This window comes from Tachypleus tridentatus, chromosome 11 (assembly GCF_004210375.1).
Source record: "Tachypleus tridentatus isolate NWPU-2018 chromosome 11, ASM421037v1, whole genome shotgun sequence".
Classification (NCBI taxonomy): Eukaryota; Metazoa; Arthropoda; class Merostomata; order Xiphosura; family Limulidae; genus Tachypleus; species Tachypleus tridentatus.
In genome coordinates, this window is record NC_134835.1 from 42,344,926 (window position 1) to 42,367,812 (window position 22,887).

Here is a 22,887-nt window from a genome sequence, read left to right on the forward strand (position 1 = left end):
ACTCTTGGCTCTGGACAGAAAAATGTGGATAAGCAGATTTTCAAATGTGTTTCTCTTTGAATCTTAATTTCAAAAATAGGAACCAAAATCAGTTATTTCATAACTGCATTATTGTTAGATCTTTCAAGTTTACAAGTTAGCCTAATGAATGCCAGTTTGAATCTTCATAATCACTTTTAACTTCCAATCAGAGCAAACTGTCTGTTCAGAGCAGGACTAAAAATCTACTGATGAGTATAACTTATGTTGCTACTTATAAAGATTAGAATTAATTGCCTCATCAGTAGGGTAGCTGTAAGATATGAGCAACCCAAACAGATATATTTCTGTTACTAAGTTTATGTGATTAAATTCAATATAAATTACATCAGTCGTTTTTTTTACTCTTTTTCTAGGGTTGAAATACCAACTGAGAAGCGAGTTAAACGGTGGTCGATTTCATTGGAAGAGCTGTTATCTGACCCAACAGGTGTTGTGGAATTCGAAGTGTACCTGCGGAAAGAATATAGCTTTGAAAATATTCGTTTTTGGAAAGCTGTGCAAGGCTTAAAACATGGTTCTCAGACTGGTGTTGCTGACAGGGTGAAAGACATTTACGAGTAAAGTAGAAATTTGTTTCTTTCAGTGGCCCTCTTACTATAATGGTATTGTTCTGTATTAAACAAGTGAAGATAGGAACTAAATGTGTAGATGGCTAATATCAGTTCTTCAAAAACAATACAAACAAAATAGTAGAGATGGCATTTGCATCATTCCTACATAATAACACAGGCACACAGTGTAAAAGAATGTTAATAGACGAAAATAGTAAACTCAGTGGTGATTAAATGGTTATATATATTGTTATTCTTGCCTATTCTATTATGTAGGGATGATGCAAGTTGCCATACCTACTATTTTGTTTACATAGGTTTTGGAGGGTTTATTTTAGCCATCTCTACATTTACTTTCTTGTGCAAAAATATTTTTAATATATTTTTAATGCAGTGTTTCAGTACACATGGGAAGGTTGTATTTAACCAAGTTTTAAATTCAATGATGTTCTAACTGTAATACTCATTGTTTATCTATTATTGGCTGTTACTTTCAGTTTCACTCTGTATTTAAGTTTTTGAAGTAACACCAAATTGCTGTAAGAAACTTAACTTGAAAGAGTAATAATTGCATTGTTTACACTATATTTTGTTTTTTAATTACTACTTATTAATAAACTTATAAAAAGCAGATACTGTACTTGAAACTATGTCACTTCAATAAGATTGGTTGATACCATTGTTTTGGTTTTTGAGTTGCCATGTAATAGAACAGAAACAGAAGAAAGAATAAAAAATCAAACTTTTTGCTATGATATTTATAGACACTTTCAGAAGTGTAATTCTATCACATAACTACGTTGTTATAAAAGGAAACACTGTGTAGTATTGTAAAGCTTTGATGACCTAGTGAAGAAATATTTAAAACACATTTTGATGAACAATCCGAGCCACCCCTACATTGGTATTGCTACCGCCTGCCTGATAAGGGATCATATCATAATTTTGTCTAGAATTTCCTTAATCTCCAAATGTTTTTAACATAATCTTATTCTCACACTGTATATTTGAGTCTAGAATGTTATAATACAGGGTGGCCCATAACTCCCTACCCATCCATATATCTTGTGTATCCAGTGTATCTGTGTGCTGTCTGCCCCTCATTCTCGCTGCATAATATTATGCGACGCCATGTTCTGTGAGACGTTTTCCTCAACATAGCAGGGGTTATTGTTCCAAATGCCGCGGTAACAGCTGCCTTCAACTCATCATTAGTATTATTGAATATAATATAATAACATATAGATGGGTAGGGACTTACGGGCCACCCTGTAGACTAATTAAGTTATATTTAGCATACGTGGATAACAACCAAGTAAAATGAATATGAAATGTAATCACAAGTTATTCCCTGCGAAACTGACGAAGGAATGTACTGTTATTTGTAGCTACAAGCCCCAAATAACTGGTGTTCGACATGTGTGAATTACTGTGTTTTACATTATAGGTTAAATATTACACTGTAAGAAAAGTTATAAGTTAACACAAAGCATGGCCCTCAAACTGTAGAATAATTGTTTGTTTTAGTGATATAAAAAGAAAAGTTTTGTGTTTTCTTAAAACACAAATAATATCCAGTTTTTAATTCAAAATTGTTTTTATGTTAATGTATTATTGTGTTGCGAAGTCACATTTTCATGATGAATTTCTGTATGAACCGTTTAGGAGTAGCACGTGGTTTGTTTGTTTGTTTGTAGTTAAACACAAATGTACACAATGGGCTATCTGTTCTGTGCCCATCACGGGTATCAAGACACGATTTATAGCGTTATAAGTTTGCAGATTTATTACTATGCCATTATCAAATGGTGAAACAATTAGCTGTTTGCCTGAAGTAAGTTTTTAAATACTCTTTTTAGGCGGCGTTTAACTTTTATGTTACGAAATGCTTCAGCTCTTATTTGTGTGTAGATTGGAAAACATTCAATATAACGACTGTGGATTATCCAGCACATTAGTATTCTGTTTTGTTAGCCCACAATCATTGTATCATAATCATTCAAGTATCAGACGTGTTTGTGTTGTTTCAACACATTTTTTAACGAAGTATTCAAATTTAAAGACTAAAATCCTTTTGTATTAAAGGTTTATTAGCAGTACAACTTTCACACAAGGAAGTTTTTGTGTAATACACTAAACTCAATGTTATTTCCTTCTTTTTTCGTGCTTTGAAAAGTTCAATGGACAACAATTACACATGGTCCATTTAAGCAGCCTAAAAACACAGATGTCAGTGGGAGATGTATCTGGTAACTGCGAACACTCTAACTGGAGTACTTGTTTGAACTTTTTTTTTGTGAATTTAACTTTTTAGTTGACTTGGATGTGGCTTGATAAAGCCATATTTTATTGATGTCCAGTCGAAATAAATATGTTATTTCCTCTAGTTTAGTGGTTCCAACATGTCAAACTCACTGCATTTTTCTCATCTCCCCAGATATTTAACTCAACATTGTATCTGTTGTAGTCTGCGAACAACATAAATCGATTGGAAAAAATACTTGCGATATGTTCTATACATTTTCAAAATCTTGTATCACCAGATAATAAATCGCCCAGACTTTGTTGCAGGAGCTTAACTGTCTTGCCCATTGTTAGCAATACTTCATTTGTCACATGTCAGACACTTCTCGTGCAACTTTGTCAGTTGGTGTACCTTTTTATCACGTGTATCAAGAGAAACTTGCGAACACTTGGTTCTCGAGCCGCTTTTGCGATTCCAATTCTATACAGATTGTTTGGCTTACAGTTCCAAGATAGGTTTCAGGACGTTTAAACCGTATAAATGCAATTCACGGGAATTTCCAGAACAAAGGTCATTGGATGTGTAAATTGTTACCAGTTTGTTACTTTCCCATTACTTATTGTATTCCAGTGTACCTAATTTTGATATCTGATTACTCATTTCTACTGCGCATACGTTAATACGCTATGAACACTTTATTCATTCATTGCACGTGTTAATACCTAATTATTACGAAATTCATTTCACTGCACATATTAATTCACCTTTATATGTAAGTTCTTCAATGGGGACGACTTAATATCCAATACAGTTAGTCATTTCATGCCTTCAGAACATTAATGTTCTATTGTCACTCAGTTTCTCTTTTAAAAGTGTGTGATTCCTTGAATGTCATTACACTGTACTTAATGTAATATTATCAGTTAATGATTACTCATTTTAGTGACTATTGATTGCTGATAGTGAAAAATAATAAATAGAAAATTCATAGTGTTGAAACCTTTTCTAATTTTTGTTGTTGTTTTTCTTTGTTACATCAGATACAATTTTCTACAGGTTTGAAAATAAATCAGCAGAAATCAACCAACTGCAGCTTGATTGTACGTTAAATTTATTTTTAAGGGTTTGAACATTTACGGAAGAAACGCAGATGAACTACATTCGATATTCATAATTTGAAAACTGTTTTTCAGAGAATTCTTGGCATCTGGTGCTCCCTGTGAAGTGAACTTGGACAGCAAAACAGTGGAGGTGACCCAAGAGCTCGTGAAGAACCCGTCTCGCTACACATTCGACGCTGCTCAGGAGCACGTTTTCTCACTGATGAAGAAAGACTCCTATCCCCGCTTTCTTCGATCTGAACATTACAAAAATCTCATCAGAAACGCCCAACAAACGGCACAGAAGAAGAAGTAAAATATTAATTATTTAGTATCAGGAACTTTAGAAAATAAAAAAAACCTTTTATTCCTTTCAAGTTTACATCATTAAAATAAAAAATCGTCACTGGGCCAAGTTTTCAGCATGCAACAAAACTACGTTTGTAAGGCAAATTTAAACAAAGTAATTTTACACAATACTACTTTACCCTGATTCTGTTATGTAGTACAATACACCATGATTAAATGTCGATACCATGAGTTAATGGGATAAAAAAAAAGAAGGTCAACAACTCAACGTTATTTCGACATACACCAAAACTGAAGCTTAGTTGAATAATAAGTCATAGTTCATATGAAATTTTGGTAATTTCAGATCATGTCACAGTACACAAACAACATGACGTAAAATAAACTAGGATCGCTTTAGCTTCTTTGTGTATTTCAATTTAAATAGTGATAGACTACAGGGAAAGTAACTAGTCATTACCACCTAACTCTTGAGCTATTCGTTTACAAACAAATGGTGGTATTGAGTGAAACATAATAACCCCTCCAGTGCTAAAAGAGCGAATATATTCCATGAAGGAGATTCAAACCCGCGACCCGCAACTTGTAAGTCGACCATCCTAATAATCAGGCCATTAAAACAGAGAAATGTTCCTAGTACTTTATTTCACAAATGTAGGTTACCTACGTTATCTAGAGGGTCTTTCAGTGAAACATATACTTCCGTCAAGCAGCGTTTATCCATATTCACACTTTAAAAAAGATGAAGATCTGTCTGTATGTCCGTCGTTATTAACCGACACGAACCATTTTGGCAGAACATATTTAATTGAGTTATAGAGCAAAGATAGTGTGAAAAATATCGATTCCAATCTTAACAGGAATGGAGTTTTTTGGATTTTCGCGACCTTGCTCTGACCTTTGATCTAGGCCCTCCAAAAACTAAGTCACATAGCATTACAAATGTGTATCAACTTTCATCCAGATTGATTAATCTGTTTTCAAGAAATCTTTTTGACAAACACACACTGGTGAAAATGTGATCTCTGCATACCTTCAGTAATGGAGCCAATAATCATTTCTATTATGCAAATTTAAGGAAGATGGGCCCACATGTCATACTTATTTGTACAGACTACTGTATCATCCTTAAACTTGAGAACAACCCACATGTTCAGTTATTTTCAGCTAAAGATGTTATTTATAATTCAAATGTGCTTTACATGAGATAAATGCAGATAGCCACATCATTTTAAAGTAAGTAATTGTATTTAGTCATTTTTAACTAGCATACTGAGGTACCTTAGAGTTAAGGACGTTTTGTAAATTTGACAGTGCTGATCTTAAAAACTTATAAAATTCAGTTAAGTATATGTTAATACATTCCCCCTCTAGTGGCTCAGTGGTAAGCCTGTATGGTTATGACACTAAAAATCGAGTTTTTATACCCGTAATGGTCAGAGCACATATTATCCATTGTGTAGCTTTGAGTTTAACAACTACCAAACCAAAGTTAATGCATTTAGACTAATCCGTGATGACGAGAAAACCCACTTGTAGAAAAAATATATATATATAAAGACGGCTGGTATGGGCAAAGAAAACTTTATGTAGAAGAGCGAACAACGTTTCGACCTTCTTCCGTCATCATCAGGTTCACAAAGAAAGAAAGAGGTAACTGACCGTTTGAAGGCGGTTGTGTAACTGAGTGTGGGAATGTAGAGGGCGTGCTTAGATGTTCGATTATATTTATTAATATAGGTATAAAGGTGTTCCTTTGTATTGGTTTATTTTGGTTTTCTTTAATTTTGCGTTTGTTTATGTTTGTTTCTTCAGTTAGTAGTTGGGTGTTTTTCGGGTTATGCTATGTTTATTTGATTTGCAGTGATCGAAAACGTGTAAAGGTGACTTTTTGTGTTCTTTGAACCTGGTTACCATTCTTCTACTTGTTTCTCCAATATAGAAGTCGTGGCAGTTATCACATTGTATTTTATAAATAATGTTGGTGTGGTGTTTGTTAGTGTAGTGTTTACATAGCAAAGACCTTAGTTTTGTGCCTGGTTTTTGAATAAATTTAGTATTAACTGGAATGTCATATTTTGTTACTAGGTTTGTCCAAATGTTGGTTATTTTTCTGCTTATGTCGGGAATATATGGTATACAGCAGTATATGGTTTCTTGATTTTTTAATTCGTGGGATATATTTACTTTTGTTAAGTTGATTTTGCTTTCTGTCTTGATGTGTTTCTTTCTTTGTGAACCTGACGATGACCGAAGAAGGTCGAAACGTTGTTTGCTCCTCTACATAAAAAAATGTTCTCAACCCACGCCAGCTATTTTTAAATATATGCATTTAGACTGTGTACAATTATTGAGTTGGTTCATCAAGCAAGTTTGAGTCGTTCGTAACCTGAGACTGTAATTGTTTACCTTTTTAAGATTCTTCACCTAGTGACGAGATATTGTTTGAAACAAAAGCCACTGGAAGTGTAACTTCCAGCTGCTCAGTAATTCTGTCATTTAACGAGTCATGAATTTATGTTACTTTCTCATATGATCTAGGTTTAAAGTTACCAAATGATCATAATAACTGATAACATTGTGGTTTGAAACTTTCCGCATAAGAACCATTTATCTACTTTTTTTACGTTGTTTTATTGTTGAATTAATAACATTAACGTCATTATTGTCAGGTTTTTCAACTTTGGTGCTCCAACACGTAAAAAGAGCTCGCCAGCAGCTGGTACCAGCAAAAGGAGAAACAGCGGTTCACATATGACTAACAGCACCATGGATCTGACCTTGATTCGACAGCCAAGTGTAGAACGCCCTTTTACGGGAAAACATTCCCACAGTACGAGTGACCTTCAGGATTTAGAAACACCTTCTGATAAGTTGTCTTGTAGTAGGTAAGCTAGCCACTGCTAGATTTATTTTTATCTTTACGTATTCTAGTGATTTTAATATGCTTATAAGTTAATTTAATAATATAAATGTGAAGCCTTTTAATGCCAGAAGCTACGATGACAACCTCAAAATGTAACTGTAGTGAAATTAGAAGAGTAATAAATATATATTTCCTATACCATGTATCTTACTGTTTTCTAACGACTGCACGAAATTATTCGTATGTATACAGTTTTTGGAGTGTAATATAGTCTTGAAAAAGAAAAAGAGTTGATTTTGAAACCAGTTTAAGGCATTTATTTCGATTTAGTTAACATTGTTTTTAATCATTTTCCTTTGGATTCACTTGTACATTCTCGAGGGAAAAGTTGCTTCACAAATGAGTAATTTAATACAATATATTGAAAAGGACCGGGATCTTTCCTACTGATAGGTTAAGTGATATGTTCGTAACATTCTGCCACTAATTTATGTAGGTAATGCCTGCAAACTGCGAGTAATGACATTATATATAATTCTATGGTGTTTTAGCCTGAGAAAAATAAACTGTTGAACAGGAAAACTTTTAAACAAAAGTATGAGGTCTCTAGTACAAGAATTGTCTGTCACCCTTTGAACACGTGTTGCTGAATTCTGTTTGTGTCTCTGTATATTCAATAAACAATTATGTGATTTTACTTTAAATTTATATCCAATCTTTCCTTTAATTAAGTAGAAAATACTTTATACTGTTAATGTAAACTTATATTTGAACTTTCCTTGTTCATTGTTTGATCATGGAAGATATAAACATTGTTTCAGCGTGTTCTTTCAATTTATCCTTACATATTTTACCTTCGTTACACAAATATTCAGAGGTGTTTTTTTTTATACAAGCTCGTTCTCAATCAACCTTATTTTCACTGTGTAAGTATAACCAGCCGCCACTATGCAGATGCTTTATCCACTTCAGTACATGCTTAAAGTTACTTTTTGTGTAAAATCGAGATTGAGAGTTCTCTGTGGTATAACACTTACACATGTATTGAGGTTAAAATTTCATAGTTGTAAGTGAAACACAATTCCTACTATGTAATGTACTATTGTACAATCTGTCGCTAAACTAAGGAAACTGATATTTTCCAGCCACTCGGGTATCGTTAAAATTGTATGTATATACGTATCTTAACTATAGTAAAAGCGTTGTCTCAGTTACAAGAACAGCATTGTATTCTTGTAACACAAGTTACATAACAGTAATTTGATGAAGTAGTAACGACTTAGTGTTCAAGTTTATTTCTGTATAAAGTCTTATTATCGTGAAGAAATACCTTTAAAACTAACATTTGTAATAATATATAAGTTAACAGTATAGTATAAAAACAGAAATCGTCTGATTCACAACTCCTAGGTTGTGATTTTCATTAGTGTGTTTAATTGATGATTAACTAGTAAGTTTGTTGTTTTATTTCATGGAATGTTTGTTTTTTAGAAAACAACCGTTACGTAAGTAGAGCATGATGTCACATAACATAATGAAAGTGTGATACTTTGTTGTTTTAGCGCAGTCTCCGTGCCGTACATGTTTAAGAAAGATTGAAAGAAGTACCAGAGAATTACAGTTATATCAGAAGATGGTATAAATTCAGTACAGTTTTATCAGAAGGTGGTATAAATCCAGTACAGTTTTAACAGAAGGTGGTATAAATTCAGTACAGTTGTATCAGAAGGTGGTATAAATCCAGTACAGTTGTATCAGAAGGTGGTATAAATTCAGTACAGTTGTATCAGAAGGTGGTATAAATTCAGTACAGTTGTATCAGAAGGTGGTATAAACCAGTACAGTTGTATCAGAAGGTGGTATAACCAGTACAGTTGTATCAGAAGGTGGTATAAACCAGTACAGTTGTATCAGAAGGTGGTATAAACCAGTACAGTTGTATCAGAAGGTGGTATAAATCCAGTACAGTTATATCAGAAGGTGGTATAAATTCAGTACAGTTGTATCAGAAGGTGGTATAAATTCAGTACAGTTGTATCAGAAGGTGGTATAAATCCAGTACAGTTATATCAGAAGGTGGTATAAATTCAGTACAGTTGTATCAGAAGGTGGTATAAATTCAGTACAGTTGTATCAGAAGGTGGTATAAATTCAGTACAGTTGTATCAGAAGGTGGTATAAATTCAGTACAGTTGTATCAGAAGGTGGTATAAACCCAGTACAGTTGTATTAGAAGGTACTATAAAATCCAGTACAGTTGTATCAGAAGGTACTATAAAATCCAGTACAGTTTATCAGAAGGTACTATAAAATCCAGTACAGTTATATCAGAAGGTACTATAAAATCCAGTACAGCTATATCAATGGGTACTATAAAATCCAATACAGTTATATCAGAAGGTACTATAAATCCAGTACTTTTAGTTGTTTATTCAATCATTTATAGCATCTGTGGTTTTACTCCTTTAATTTACAACTTTATCAAAATATTTAAACTAATGATCAGATTTTAATGCTTGTTTACGAAGCACTAATTGGGAAGGACAACATTCCCATTGTTTAGAAAAATATAGTTACATTCCCCTTCATAACAAAATCATATACATGGGGAGAACATTTTAAGAGCAAAATTTTTGTGGACTGGTTAAGCCTCTGTAGACTTTCACGTGTACAGCCACAGCCATACTGATTTTCTTACTCAGTCATTAGCAAAGTTGGTTATTGGTCTGCGTCTAATGTTTACTTTATACAAATTTATTGCTTCATCTTAATTTTAATCTAATTAATGACAACGTAGCACCTAATTAGCATATTTAGTGTACACTTATGTTACGTTTATAGTCTTCCTTATCAAGTAGTTACAATTCCAGGTCTTTTGTTTGGTCGTCACTTCCTGTCAATATCCATCTGGTGGTGCCGGGGAAAACTTTGATAAATACTAAATTTTATTCCCTTTAGCAACAAATTACGCTTGTTATGTCAACATTTAATTTCGTGTTTACTTTTTATTTTGGCCCTTCATGGCCAAGTGGGTTAAGGCGTTCTACTCGTAATTTGAAGGTCGCGGGTTCGACCTTCAGAAACAAACTTTTCATTTTTCTTCGTGTCACTGTATGGTAATACTAAATAGTGTGTTTATTTGACTTGCATAAAATACAGTTTTATCAGTCGCTTAAACTAAAGACTTTTTTTTGAAAGATCCTTATCCATTCAGTATCTTAGCAACTGCACGGCCCGGCATAGCCAGGTGGGTTAAGGCGTGCGTCTCGTGATCTGAGGGTCGCGGGTTCGCATCCCCGTCACACCAAACATGTTCATCCTTTCAGCTGTGGGGGCGTTATACTTTGACGGCCAATCCCACTATTCTTTGGTAAAAGAATAGCCCAAGAGTTGGCGGTGGGTTGGGATGACTAGCTGCCTTTTATCTAGTCTTACACTGCTAAATTAGGGACGGCTAGCGCAGATAGCCCTCGAGTAGCTTTGCGCGATATTAAAAAAAAAACAAAAAAATAGTTTAATTACTTAATAGGAAGAACGCTACAACATTAGACATAAAATTTATACGTTTTTAGCCCACAAGTTAAGTATCCATGATAATTATTTTGACCTGTCTAAGATTTTTCGTCATCTATTTTAGATTATCTTCGCCATCAGTATCACGTGACCGTGTGAATGATACTGGCCGAAGTACCCTTCAAGTTCCAAGGGGATCTCAACGTATGGAACATTCTAGTAGTTCACTGGATGAGACTAGTTCAAACCTTTCGCTGGCTGTTCCTCGACGAACCAGGAACCTGGTCGCACCCTGGGAACTGGAAGATTAGTATTGAGAGCAGTAGACCACAAAATCGCAGTTTTACTTGGTTCACTTGCTACTTTAAGATTTCATAATGTAACAATCAATGTTGTTATTAGTAATATTAATAATATTTTCACTTTCATGTTGTAAATAGTTTACATTATTAAGGAGTGGATTTTCAATGTCCAAGATACAGGTGGTCGTATTAAACTTAATGTCGTATCTATTCTATCAAAGATTCCAATAATCCTCAAAGTAATCGAGGTATCTGAACACGATTTTTACTAACCTGATTAACACTATTCTTCTAATTCCAACAAATCAGAGACGTTGTCACAACTTAACCAAAGTTGGAACGTTTGTTTTTGTCCAGCACTTCTGTTAAGAAGCATGTCTTTACGGAACCAATGAGGATGGTTGAAACTTGTAGAGGTATTTAAGTTAAAAAGTAACCACTGCAACCTTCACGTGTTGCGTCACTTTTCTGGTAGAATTTACCAGTAGTTAAGGTGCTTTGTACGTTATATAGATTAAAGTTAATCCAGTTAACTTTTATTGGTGTATGCATTCTCTGTAGTAGATGTTGCCATTGATGAAAGTGATTTATAGTTTATATCAATGTCCAAGTTAAAATTAGTCTATTTACATTCCACTACTGTATAGCTCTCTGGTAATTTCTACCAGTAATAGGTGCCTCATAAGTTATAACAATACCTAGGTTAAAGCTATTTCATTTCACCTTCATTACAATGTAGGTTCATTGGCACATTTTACAAATATTGATTGTAAAGATACGTAGGTTCAAAATACGTTGGTTGGATTTGAGTCTTTCACTGTATTTTAAGATAAAGTGCTTTGATTAAAATGTCCAAATTGAATGTTTATCTTACTTCCTGGAAGGTTTTACCGGTCGACAATGTGCTTTTGAAATAATTTAGTCCAGTTGAACTGGACTGTAGAACCAACAGTTTGTATCATTTTACCAACGGAAAAGTCATACATTTACATCTGTACGAAAAGTTGATGTTAGATATCACTATGCTAAAATTATAAATATATATCTGTAGTAATGAATAGATGTAACAGTAATATTTCATATTGCAGTTTATAGAACCTCTTGTGGATATTAAACCCACTTATTTTTTTCTGACTAGATTTTATATAGTAACTTATCGGGTCCAGTAATATCAATAACACTACCATACAATCGAAAAGCTACCTGTGTTACCGTTAGGCTGGAGATTAACGTATTTACTAGTACTTGGAAGAATCTGTATCTTAAATATTTGGAGGTAGTTTGGTAATTTAGCGTGGAGCAGCTGATTACACGTAATTTATTACAAACTTTAGCCTTGTGTGATACTTTATGTAGAAATAGACCTTTTGACTACCTATTTGCTAACAAGGTTGTTTTAGATTGCTAGATTCCTATGTCTGTTGTTAAAAAAAAACAACCTGTTATATTTGGCTCGATTCTTTGTAATTGTAAAACAAACTTGAGCATTAAGACGTAACTCAAACATTGGCTTTGGTAAATAATTAAAGCTTTATACTTAGTAAAAAATTAGCAGTTTGAACTTATGCTTATTGGACAATAAACTATTTCGGAATTTATTTAGATGTTATGGTTAATAGGTGAAAAGATATATTAGTGGACAAACTGTTCGGATAATTGGTGGAAATCTGCTTATGGATGCTCTAATAACAAACCTTTTATCACTTCACCAGAACAGTTTTTCATTTAAGATCTCGACTTCAGTTGTAAATTTTTCTTTTGTGTTATATTATGCAATTACGTAATACTAGAAGAAATACAGGGTCTGCCAAAAGAAGTATCGGGATTTAAAACTGCAATAATTGACAACATTTATTGGTATAAATAATTTGTTTACTATTTATGAAATTATAGCTCACTAACGTTTCTTGAAATCATTAAGTATGTATGAGAAATACTGTTTGGTAGGTGTCTGCCATGAACTGCTACACACTGGTAAGAATGACACCTTCCGTTACAGAGGTCAAAGTTTCTCGCATGAGGTCATTAATTTCGGTCTTTATGTTATCCGTGGCTTGTTGATATACACCCCTCAAAAAGTAAGTACTGCTTACAAATCTAGGCGACGTGGAGGCCAGTTTCTGTTTCATTTACTAGAAATTGCCCTCCTTTAGAACAGTTCACGGAACACTATCATTATATCTTGAGCTGTGTAACAGCTGGCTTCATTTTGTATAAACCAAGAATCCCACTAATTACATGGAATAACTTTAATACCAAGTTTTTTATGGTACGCTTTTATAATAGTAATAATAGAACATTCGTTCCTAAAATAAAGCTCAACAGCACTGTTGGATTGTCCACCACCTATTTATCAACATAGTTCGAACCTTGAATCTTCATTCAGAAAATAGCAATGTTTTTCATTAACACTGTAAAATCTAATTATATGAAACCCCACACTTCTTTTGGAGAACCCTGTATAATGAGCTCGTGGCAACATATACCAAGCTGAATGGACTCCCCATTATTATAGTAATCTTTAAAACAAACTTTACTTTTCCAACTTGGATATATATGTCTTAATTTTTATATTAAAAATAACTCGTACAGATTTGAAGAAAGACAACTTTAAGTCCATGAATAACTGACCAGATTCTGAGTACACGTAGAATTTCTGTGGCCAGTGTACTTTTAGGTGTAGAAAAAGAGGATCTACAATTTTTCACTTTATCTGTGATTTACTTTATAAATAGGAATTTTATTGTATTTTGATGTGAAATACGTTGCATAATTATTTTATAACATATAGTGTATGTGTGTAGCTATACTATATATGTTGTATGTATGAGGGTGTGTAAGACGTCTATAACATCATTATTTATACCTGGTTATAACGAGCTGGTTTCAACACCAACGAAGGACGAAGATTGAAACATAACGCTCTGTATTGCTTGAATGCAAATACTTGTACCCATATGGAAGTTTAAAAGGTGCTTAAATAGGCCGTTTAATTCTATATTAGTTTTAAAACTCAAAACTAAAAGACTGATGTTAAACTATGGAAAACAAGCACGATGCCCAGAACCTGACGTGAATTAACTTGTTTGTTTTTTGCTATCTCATTTTTATAGCAATGTCTTTTGGCATTGCTACATAAACCGAAGGCTGGAAAGTCATTACAAAAGATGGTCCAAATAAGAAGGTGTCGCTAATAGCCTAGTTATGATAATGTAGTGTCATGATTCGATAACAAAGTTTATACTTTAAACAAGCTTGCAAAAGTGAAAGACTTCAACCCACAGACATTTAAATCTTTTTCACGCTTCGCATCATTATTCAATCGATTCTCCCCAATTATGTTCTAAGTCTTTTCACTTAAGTTTGACTTTATTTTTTGCACATAGAAAGTGCTTTTTGCGACGTTGACTTGCTAGGTGTTGTCGCCAAATCTGAATACACTGGTGACATTAAAGTTTAACCGGAAGTGTATTCCAAATGAACTAGGTTCTATTTTCGAGCAGACGTGCGTACACTTCAGGTAAAATCTGATTCTTCTGAGGTAGCTAAATGTAGTTAGTGTTGCATTATCTCACACAGCTATAACATGTTTAGACTACTACTAATATCCATTCACTTTTTTTCATGCTGTATTCTGCATGCTGTTCTCGCCTTTAACTAATCTTATCACATGTAATTTATGCTGTTGAATTGTCCACTATCTATTTAAATTACCTTACATAATAAACATGTTTCAGTTTAATCTTTCTTCATATTCTATATTTATTCATATCTTGACATTTCTTCTTTTTCGTATATCTTGCACAATTTTCTCTGTCTTCCACTCTATTGGTTTAGTGTATTGGTAGCTATCCTCCCATAATTCCCTGTGATAGTTATATATTTGTTTCAGTTTGATCGCTCTCGCCCTTCACTGTAGTTCGTCCTTTGAAAAGTTTCCTTTTTAAAAAAATCTATCCGTTTTTATTTTCTGCTACGTTAAGTCTGTTATTTTTCTCTATTTCTTTATTTTGTAAACTTCCACTGATATTTAGTCTTCCGTTCTAAGTCCTCATTGTTTAAAAGCATCTTTTTCACATTTTCTATAATTATTTAGTCGATCCTCCATCCTTTCCGTTATGTTTACACTCTTTCCGTCTAAACATACCTTTAATTCCCATTCCTAACTAAGTTTCAATATTGTCTACTGTTATTTTTCATTTTACCTTTTCCTGTTTCGCTGCACTTCAGTGTCGTAGCGGTGTGACTGCGGACTCGCACCAATGGAAACTCGATTTCTGTACCCGTGGTGGGCGGAACACAGATAGCACATTGTGTAGCTTTGTGTTTAATTCCAAATAGCCAAACTAATCTGTTTCACCATATTTGAAGTCTACTTTTCAGTATTCCTTTAATTATCTGAACAATTTGCTATTTAATCTTTTACACCGTAAAGAAATTTCCATTAAGTGTCAATCTATTCTTGTGCATTTTCCACTATTGCTCATTATGTTCTCCAGATAATCAACCATATGTTTCGCTATATTATTTAATACAAGATTTTCCCACAACTACTTTGTCAGTTCTCCTGTTTATAATTCAGGGCTTGTATATATCGAGATTGTTCAACTTCTGTACTGTGTAAAGTGATCCAATACTATAGGAAGTGCTTATGATGCTAGATAATAATATTTTTTCCAGACTTATCAGATTAACTGGTGCTTATTTCATTGTTGTTGTAAATTGTTTTATTGTAAAATAGTTTATATCACTTTTATCAGTGTATACAAATGTCAAATTAAATATTAAGGGACACGGAAAAATTTACACCAAAACCTAATTGTGAGCCTTCAGAACTGTTTCTTAATATTACTGCAAGCTATGCACATTTCTAAGAGTTAAAACTTAGTGTAAACGAATAACAAGTTTAGTAAAAAAGTATCTATTTCAAAGATTAACAGTTTTTTTGTTATACTGTTTAAATACTACGCATCTTTGTTGCCTAATAGGTAGAGTTTGTGCATGCTTGTGTGAATTTGTATTGAGTATTTAGCCATATATTAACTGAACAAGGAAACGTGAAGTTTTTCAGACTCATAACAGTTAGCAAGTTTTAGCCTTAAATCGCATTAGAAATCCAATGCTGACTCAAAACGTTATGTGCACCCAGCAGATAAAGCGTTCCTAAAAACTGGTTTTAACAAATCATCACTTCGACACATATTATCTTCTTCATATATTTTTATCTTCGGTTAGTTGAAATGTAAAATGTGTAACTAAGTCAACAAGCACTTGCAATCTAAAGGCTCATTACATGAACATTCTGTAACTTGTAGTACAACTGAAGTCACAGCTGCTAATAAGATATCACCTGGAAATACGGTAATTCATTTTTCGTTTTGAAGTAAAACTAATAATAATGAAGCATAATTTTGTCAACTACACAGCCTAGTTCTTCATTTATCTAAAGCATCAGTTGTATGAAACATGGGTTTACTTGTAATAAATCACTGAACTAGTAATTTTAACTTTACGAAATAATGTGTTAACCATAAGTTGTAAAGTCATCGCACAACAAGTGATCTGGTCAATAAATTTGCTAACCGGAATGATAGGTTGGTTGTTGAGACTGGAGTTTAGTCATCGAATTTAATAACCACACGTTTAGTATTTACCTCATTAAAAAATATATATGTATTGTCGATTTGTTGCTATTCAAACCTGACCGTAAAATAAGCTAACTAGACGGTGTGAATTTGCTATTTACAAGTCTCAGAAAAGAAAATGAAAAAAAAATGATTTTTTTGTAATTTCATGGTTTAAAGTGAGCAGTTCACTTTTATCAACAAACAAAAAACTTCAACCCATGCGCATGTTTCACCCAGAACTTGGCCAGTCTTTCTCCTATTTGTTTCTCTCCTCAAGGGCTCGAGAACTGGTTTTCATCAAGTTTTAAACTAGAGACAGTGGTGTCATGCTGTAAGCTTCTCAGTAAAGAAATGTTTGGAAGTAACAACTTTTCAGCTTCTATAGTAGAAAACACGTTTTAAAATTTCATTTTAAATAACATGGCCTTGTGATTAATATACTTAGGCTGTGAATCAGATAATTCGTGGTTTGTGTCCCTTTTTCGCAGAAACGTACCCTGCACTTTGAGGTTGTGGGCACGCTTTAAGAGTAACGGTTAAATCCTACTATTTCGTCAGATAAAAAAAGCACATAGGTTGGCATTAGATGTTGTTGTCTAGCTTAACTCTATGTTAGTTGAAAATTAGATAGCTATGCGCAGATAGAAGTGAGCAGGAGATTAGTCCACACTGTCTATGTGCAAGGGCTGATCAGGCATAACAATACGTTAACCAATATGAAATTATTTTATTTTCATTTTTAAAAGTTTACATCTCTGTAGTTTGTCTTTACCAGTGAATAAAAGTTGTTTTGTACACGTGAGTTAAGTCGCGTGTTGTTGCTTCTCGTTATTGTATTTATCTATTAAGTTTAATAATATTTTCCATGATAAAGTAGAACGAAATAGCATGTGAAATAATAAGTGAGGCAAAAGGAAGTAGTAAAGGCGCATTTCCCTTTGTATTTAAGTAAATATATCCACTGGTTATCTTTCGGGTCTTTGTGTGCTAGACATGCGGAAGAAAACCTGTGTATGACCACTGGAAAGAAACGATCTTATCGGGTACAAGTTGTTTCGTGTGGTGTTTTATTCATGGCGTAATATTACAATAATGAAAGTTTCCTATCTGATCTTTTATTTTATTTTTTTAACCTCTATTTAAACCACAAGATTGTAGTTCTAACACATTGGTCGGTGATTTTACCAGATAACAAATTTTGAACAATTTTATGTTTGTGTTCAGAAATTTAAAAATACTGCTCTGTAAAACCCGGTGTATATTTTGGTTTCATGTTTAAAACCCCTGTAACCAAAAAGATGTACCATTTCAAAATGGTGTTATTTAAAGGTTAAACGTTCAAACCATATTTCACCCTATTTCAAATATTTTTTGAAAGAAACTTGGTATTACTTATTTGAATATAAGAGTTTATAATTACAGTGATGTATTACACAATTATAAGATTTATTTCAATCTGTTGTTACTGAAGTATGTCTATATAAAGTTAAAAGTTCTATTTTCTAATAATATTAACCAGTATGGTATCATGTTAGTTTTTCATATTTATTTTGCTTATATTTGTTGTTATTCTGTTTATAGCAATCACCAAAGGAAAACGATCAACACACAAACTCAGTTCAAATCCCTCTGGGATCAATATTAACGACTGACTTCAAATACTTTTTTAACTTCCAAGAAACAGGGATTATCTTGTTTCTTCCACCTACTACACATGACCGTATTTTTGAAAACAATAAAAATGAACATGTACGACTTACCAGGAACTTTTATGATGACATTCCATTACAGACGTATTTTATCACGCGTTATTCATTTTTAATGTTAAAAAACTCCCATAACTTTAAGATCCATTACTCATATTTTCTTTAATTACTCTTGTCATTAAAAAAGTATATACATTAAGAGAATTATTTAAGACGCAACAGAGGTTAAATATTAAGTAATCAATAATTTTAAAACTTTCATGTAATTGAAGGCGGAAGATAGTAAAACATTATAGTATCTTCCTATGAAAATGTAACCTCGAAAAACTTGGTACAACTCATACGTGATTAGGCTTAAGATAAGGACAAGATAAGCTACTCTGGACCGAAACATTCCTTGCAACCGTATTAATATAACAAAACTAGGCTGTACAGAATGTGATAATTTGTTTCTATAAGAGAACTTTGATTCAAAGTTTTGTTTGATACCAAGCTAATGGTGGTGGTTAAATACTTTTGTGTCAGCAGGTTATTTCACTTATAAAACTAAGCGTGTTAAAACATTCTAAAAAATACAAAGAAAAAGTAGCTTCTAATATTTATTCACATTCAAATCACTTTGAAATAAATAATATTTCGTTTAGCTTGTTCACGAGGTTTAGTCCGCTTTCCATCTTGAGTATTCATATATTTTGCAGTATTTCAGAACGATTTTGCTCACTTAGTTCTATTCAAATCAAAAGCAATTCTTACATCAATCAGAACGATTTTGTTTTGTCTGGGGTAATGTTAAGTTCATATCCTAAAAAGGAATGAACCTAAAATCATAATAATTCTGAAATGTTCCATGCATGTTGTGTAAAATCAAGACTGAAAACCGTAGTCATATTATTTGCCTAAAAAAAAAATTGACACACTTCATATATAATGAACATTTTCTCCTAAAATTATTTCTTAGACTATGCGGATGAATCGTTCCTGGTGAGATTTTCTATTGTCCTTTAAGAATTAAACTCCAGTTATTCCTAAGATTTTATCATCTAGTTATGGTATTGGTCTTAATAGCAGTGATTATAAATGTAGTCTATAATTCTTCACGTTTCAAATGAAGCGTTTTCTTTTGCTAATTGGTAAAATTTAAGTTCAGTTTCTTTAAATATTATGCCAGTGAAATTAATTTTATCTATTCCAGAAGAACGACAGTCTGTTATTTTTACAAGTTTCGAAAATTGTTTAAAGTACTACAGCCTACGTTTTGGCCGTTGTTTTAAAATATGTGTTAGGTGATCCTTCTGAGTGCGTTTTTCCCGTTTCTGTTAGCTAATAATTTACAACAAATGACCCTTTTGGTCAATCCCACTTCATGTACTTTAGTGGCACTGAACAGTTGTATGTGATAGAGCTGTCTACATTAAACATTGTGAAAAGTTATAATCCTGGTAAAAACGTTTTTGTGGGAGATATTTTGAACAATATTTGTCATCGTATGATATATAAAGGTTTTATAAAATTAACATCTTGTTTCGTTTTCACCTCTTCCAGTGTACAGCTATATTTTTTTTTCGAAACTAAATATCAAATATAGAACATAAACAGCTGAAATATATGGTACTCGTTCCAGGTGGGTAATGTTAATCTAAAAATTTCAGTCCTTATTTATTTCTTGTGGGGCATAATCATTTAATAGTAGATGTATTTATCAGTAGCTGTTGGAATAGAGAGTGGTTACAAGGCCTTGATTATTGTTCCCGTTTATTACTTTTTCCAATGTATATAAGTTCAAAATTCAATGTATTTGTTAGAATGAAAATAAAAATTCATCTATTGAAAGTGTGTTTTTTGTACTCACTATTGTAGTAACTGTCTTAAAGAGGGTAAGTACTAAAAACGATGAAACTAATAATTAAATTTTCATGGCATACATATATATATATAAATATATAAATTAAAAGTACTATATACATATGTATACGTGTGTATGTATTTATGTATTTTGATTATCAAAACAGGCCTTGAGAAAAAAGGTCACTAATGTAAGGTCAGACTGTAATGTAGATTATAAGATGTGCTCTGGGTTTTGGAAGTGACTGCGGAAATATGACCCACATTGCAGTGATTATTCCCCATCTACCTGTGTTAACTTCCGTTCGCTAAATTCGCATGTTAAAGACAGAAAAATAAAATAAAAATAAGAAAGCCAGCGAAATGTGGGTACTCATACGTACATCCATACCACTTTTCACTCCCTGCAGGAAGCTGTGGGAAGATGACTGGACTCCGAGAGACCTTGGTTTGTTTTTTTCTTTAATATTTCATATTTCTTTGGAGAGCAGTCGCTTTCCCCACACGTCTGCGGGTAGTGGAGTGTGATACAGATATGGGACAGGTGGTTAAGGCGCTAGTCTCGTAATCTTAGGTTTGCGGGTTCGAATCCCCGTCATACCAAACACGCTCACCCTTTCAGCCGAGGAGGCCTTATAATGATACGACCAATCCCACTATTCGTTGGTAAAACAGTAGCCCAAGAGTTTGCGGTGAGTGTTGATGACTAGCTGCCTTCCCTATAGTTTTACACTGCTAAATTAGGGACGACTAGCGCAGGTAGCCCTCGTGTAGCTTTGCGCGAAGTTCAAAAACAAACAAGGTGTAGGACGTTGTGAACTTAATTAATCACTCACATATCACTCTTCTTCCTACATTAAAAAAAAAAAAAAATCTGTATTTGACATCTAAGACTAACGATCGGAGATTAACACAGTTCGATGGGGTATCATCACCGCAATGTGGGTCATATTTGCGCAGTCACCTCCAAAACCCAGAACGCATCTTATAACTCACATTACAACCTAGGTAGTAGTGATCTTTTTAATCTATGCAACGTTTTTGTTTTTGTTGAGGCCTGTTTTGATAAGCAAATCTTTTTTTTTTTTCATCACAGGTTACGGTTTACTATTTTTAACGCAGTCCTTCCTTTCGATGTTAATGTTTACATAACTGTTTGTTTGTTTTGTTTTGAAATTCGCGCAAAGCTACACGAAAGTTATCTGCGCTAGCCGTCCCTAATTTAGCAGTGTAAGACTAGAAGGAAGGCAGCTAGTCATCACCACCTATCGCCAACTCTTGGGCTACTCTTTTACTAATGAATAGTGCAATTGACCGTAACATTATAACGCCCCCACGGCTGAAAGAGTGAGTATGTTTGGTGTGACGAGGATTCGAACCTACAACCCTCGGATTACAAGTCAAGTGCCTTAAGCTTGCATTAATGACACAATAGTGTTTTTGCATACACAAACACACACATATATATGTATGTGTATATATATATATTAGCTTTATTTTTTAATTAAACTGTGTACCAATAATTCGTTTCACGAAGAATAAAACATTATTCAGTTCACATTGTACCTTAAGTTACTTTTTTTTACTTTTAAACCCCGAGTACTTCATAGAGTGTAAATATCAAATACATACTCAGATGTTTAGGCATTAGGTGCTCTTTATTATTACTGTGGTTGTTTTTTTTTTTAATTTCACACAAAGCTACTCGAGGGCTATCTGTGCTATCCGTTCCTAATTTAGTAGTGTAAGACTAGAGGGAAGGCAGCTAGTCATCACCACCCACCGCCAACTCTTAGGCTACTCTTTTATCAACGAATAGTGGGATTGACCGTCCCATTATGACGTCCCCACGGCTGAAAGGGCGATCATGTTTGGCGCGACGGGGATTCGAACCCGCGACCCTCAGATGACTAGTCGCATGCCATAACATGCTTGGCCATGCCGGGCCTTATATTGCTGTGGGAGAGAAACTTTAAATATTTTCAATATATTGTTAAAACTGAAAAAAAATACTGCAATGTATTAGGAAAGTAAACAAAGATCGTAATTTACAACAATATTATTCTTAACATGTGACGTTAAAGACAAAAAAAAGAAACTATAATTTGAGGGAGCAAACACCAGTTCTACTTTTCAAAAACGCTTATATTATAGACTTTCCTATTTTTGTCTTTAATCAGTTTTTTTGAAGTGATATCTTTTCCTAACCTCGTGAATAACTTGTGATATTAATAATAATAAATCTATATGACTGAGTAATTTATTATTCAGAATCATATATAAACTATTGTAGTGTCGCTATAAATATATATTTTTGCTTACGGTTTGGACTGGTGCATTCTCACAGTTGTAAAAACCAAATCATATCCAAAACATTATTCATGCTATTGTTACACGCAGACTAGTTCGTCAAAAGCAAACAAATAGTAGCAGACTGCAGGCTGCCCAAGACATCAAACAGAATGGAAGTTACCTCGTCGAATTTCTCACAAAGCTCGTTGAGGGCTATCTTCGCTAATCATCCCTAATTTTGAAGTGACAAACTGGTTAACTAACACTACCAAACGCCATCTTCTTCTGTGAAAGGCTGACTGTTTTGATTAGAATGTCCAGTGTTCCAACCTTTCATCAACAAATTACCGATGGTCGAGTTGAGTGGTGGCACTCATAACATCAGTGCTATGTTCCACAACCATTTTTATTTGGATGTTTGCGAGATCCTTTAGTTTTGGTACATTTATCATAATTAACTGTTATTGGCAAGTCGTGGCACTTATAAACTTT

At 33.4% G+C, this 22,887-nt stretch overlaps 1 protein-coding gene across 2 annotated transcripts in view; it reads left to right on the forward strand.

Moving 5' to 3' along the window:
* LOC143232032 (regulator of G-protein signaling 7-like) overlaps nt 1–11,763 on the forward strand; it is a 98,228-nt gene extending 86,465 nt beyond the window's left edge. For both annotated transcript variants that reach the window (XM_076467030.1, XM_076467032.1), the window contains 4 exons: nt 396–599; nt 4,032–4,250; nt 6,920–7,135; nt 10,751–11,763. In XM_076467030.1, coding sequence (XP_076323145.1) covers nt 396–599; nt 4,032–4,250; nt 6,920–7,135; nt 10,751–10,937 — 826 coding nt within the window. In that variant the 3' untranslated portion in view covers nt 10,938–11,763. The remainder of the gene's footprint in view (nt 1–395; nt 600–4,031; nt 4,251–6,919; nt 7,136–10,750) is intronic.
* Nucleotides 11,764–22,887: the final 11,124 nt, after the last annotated feature.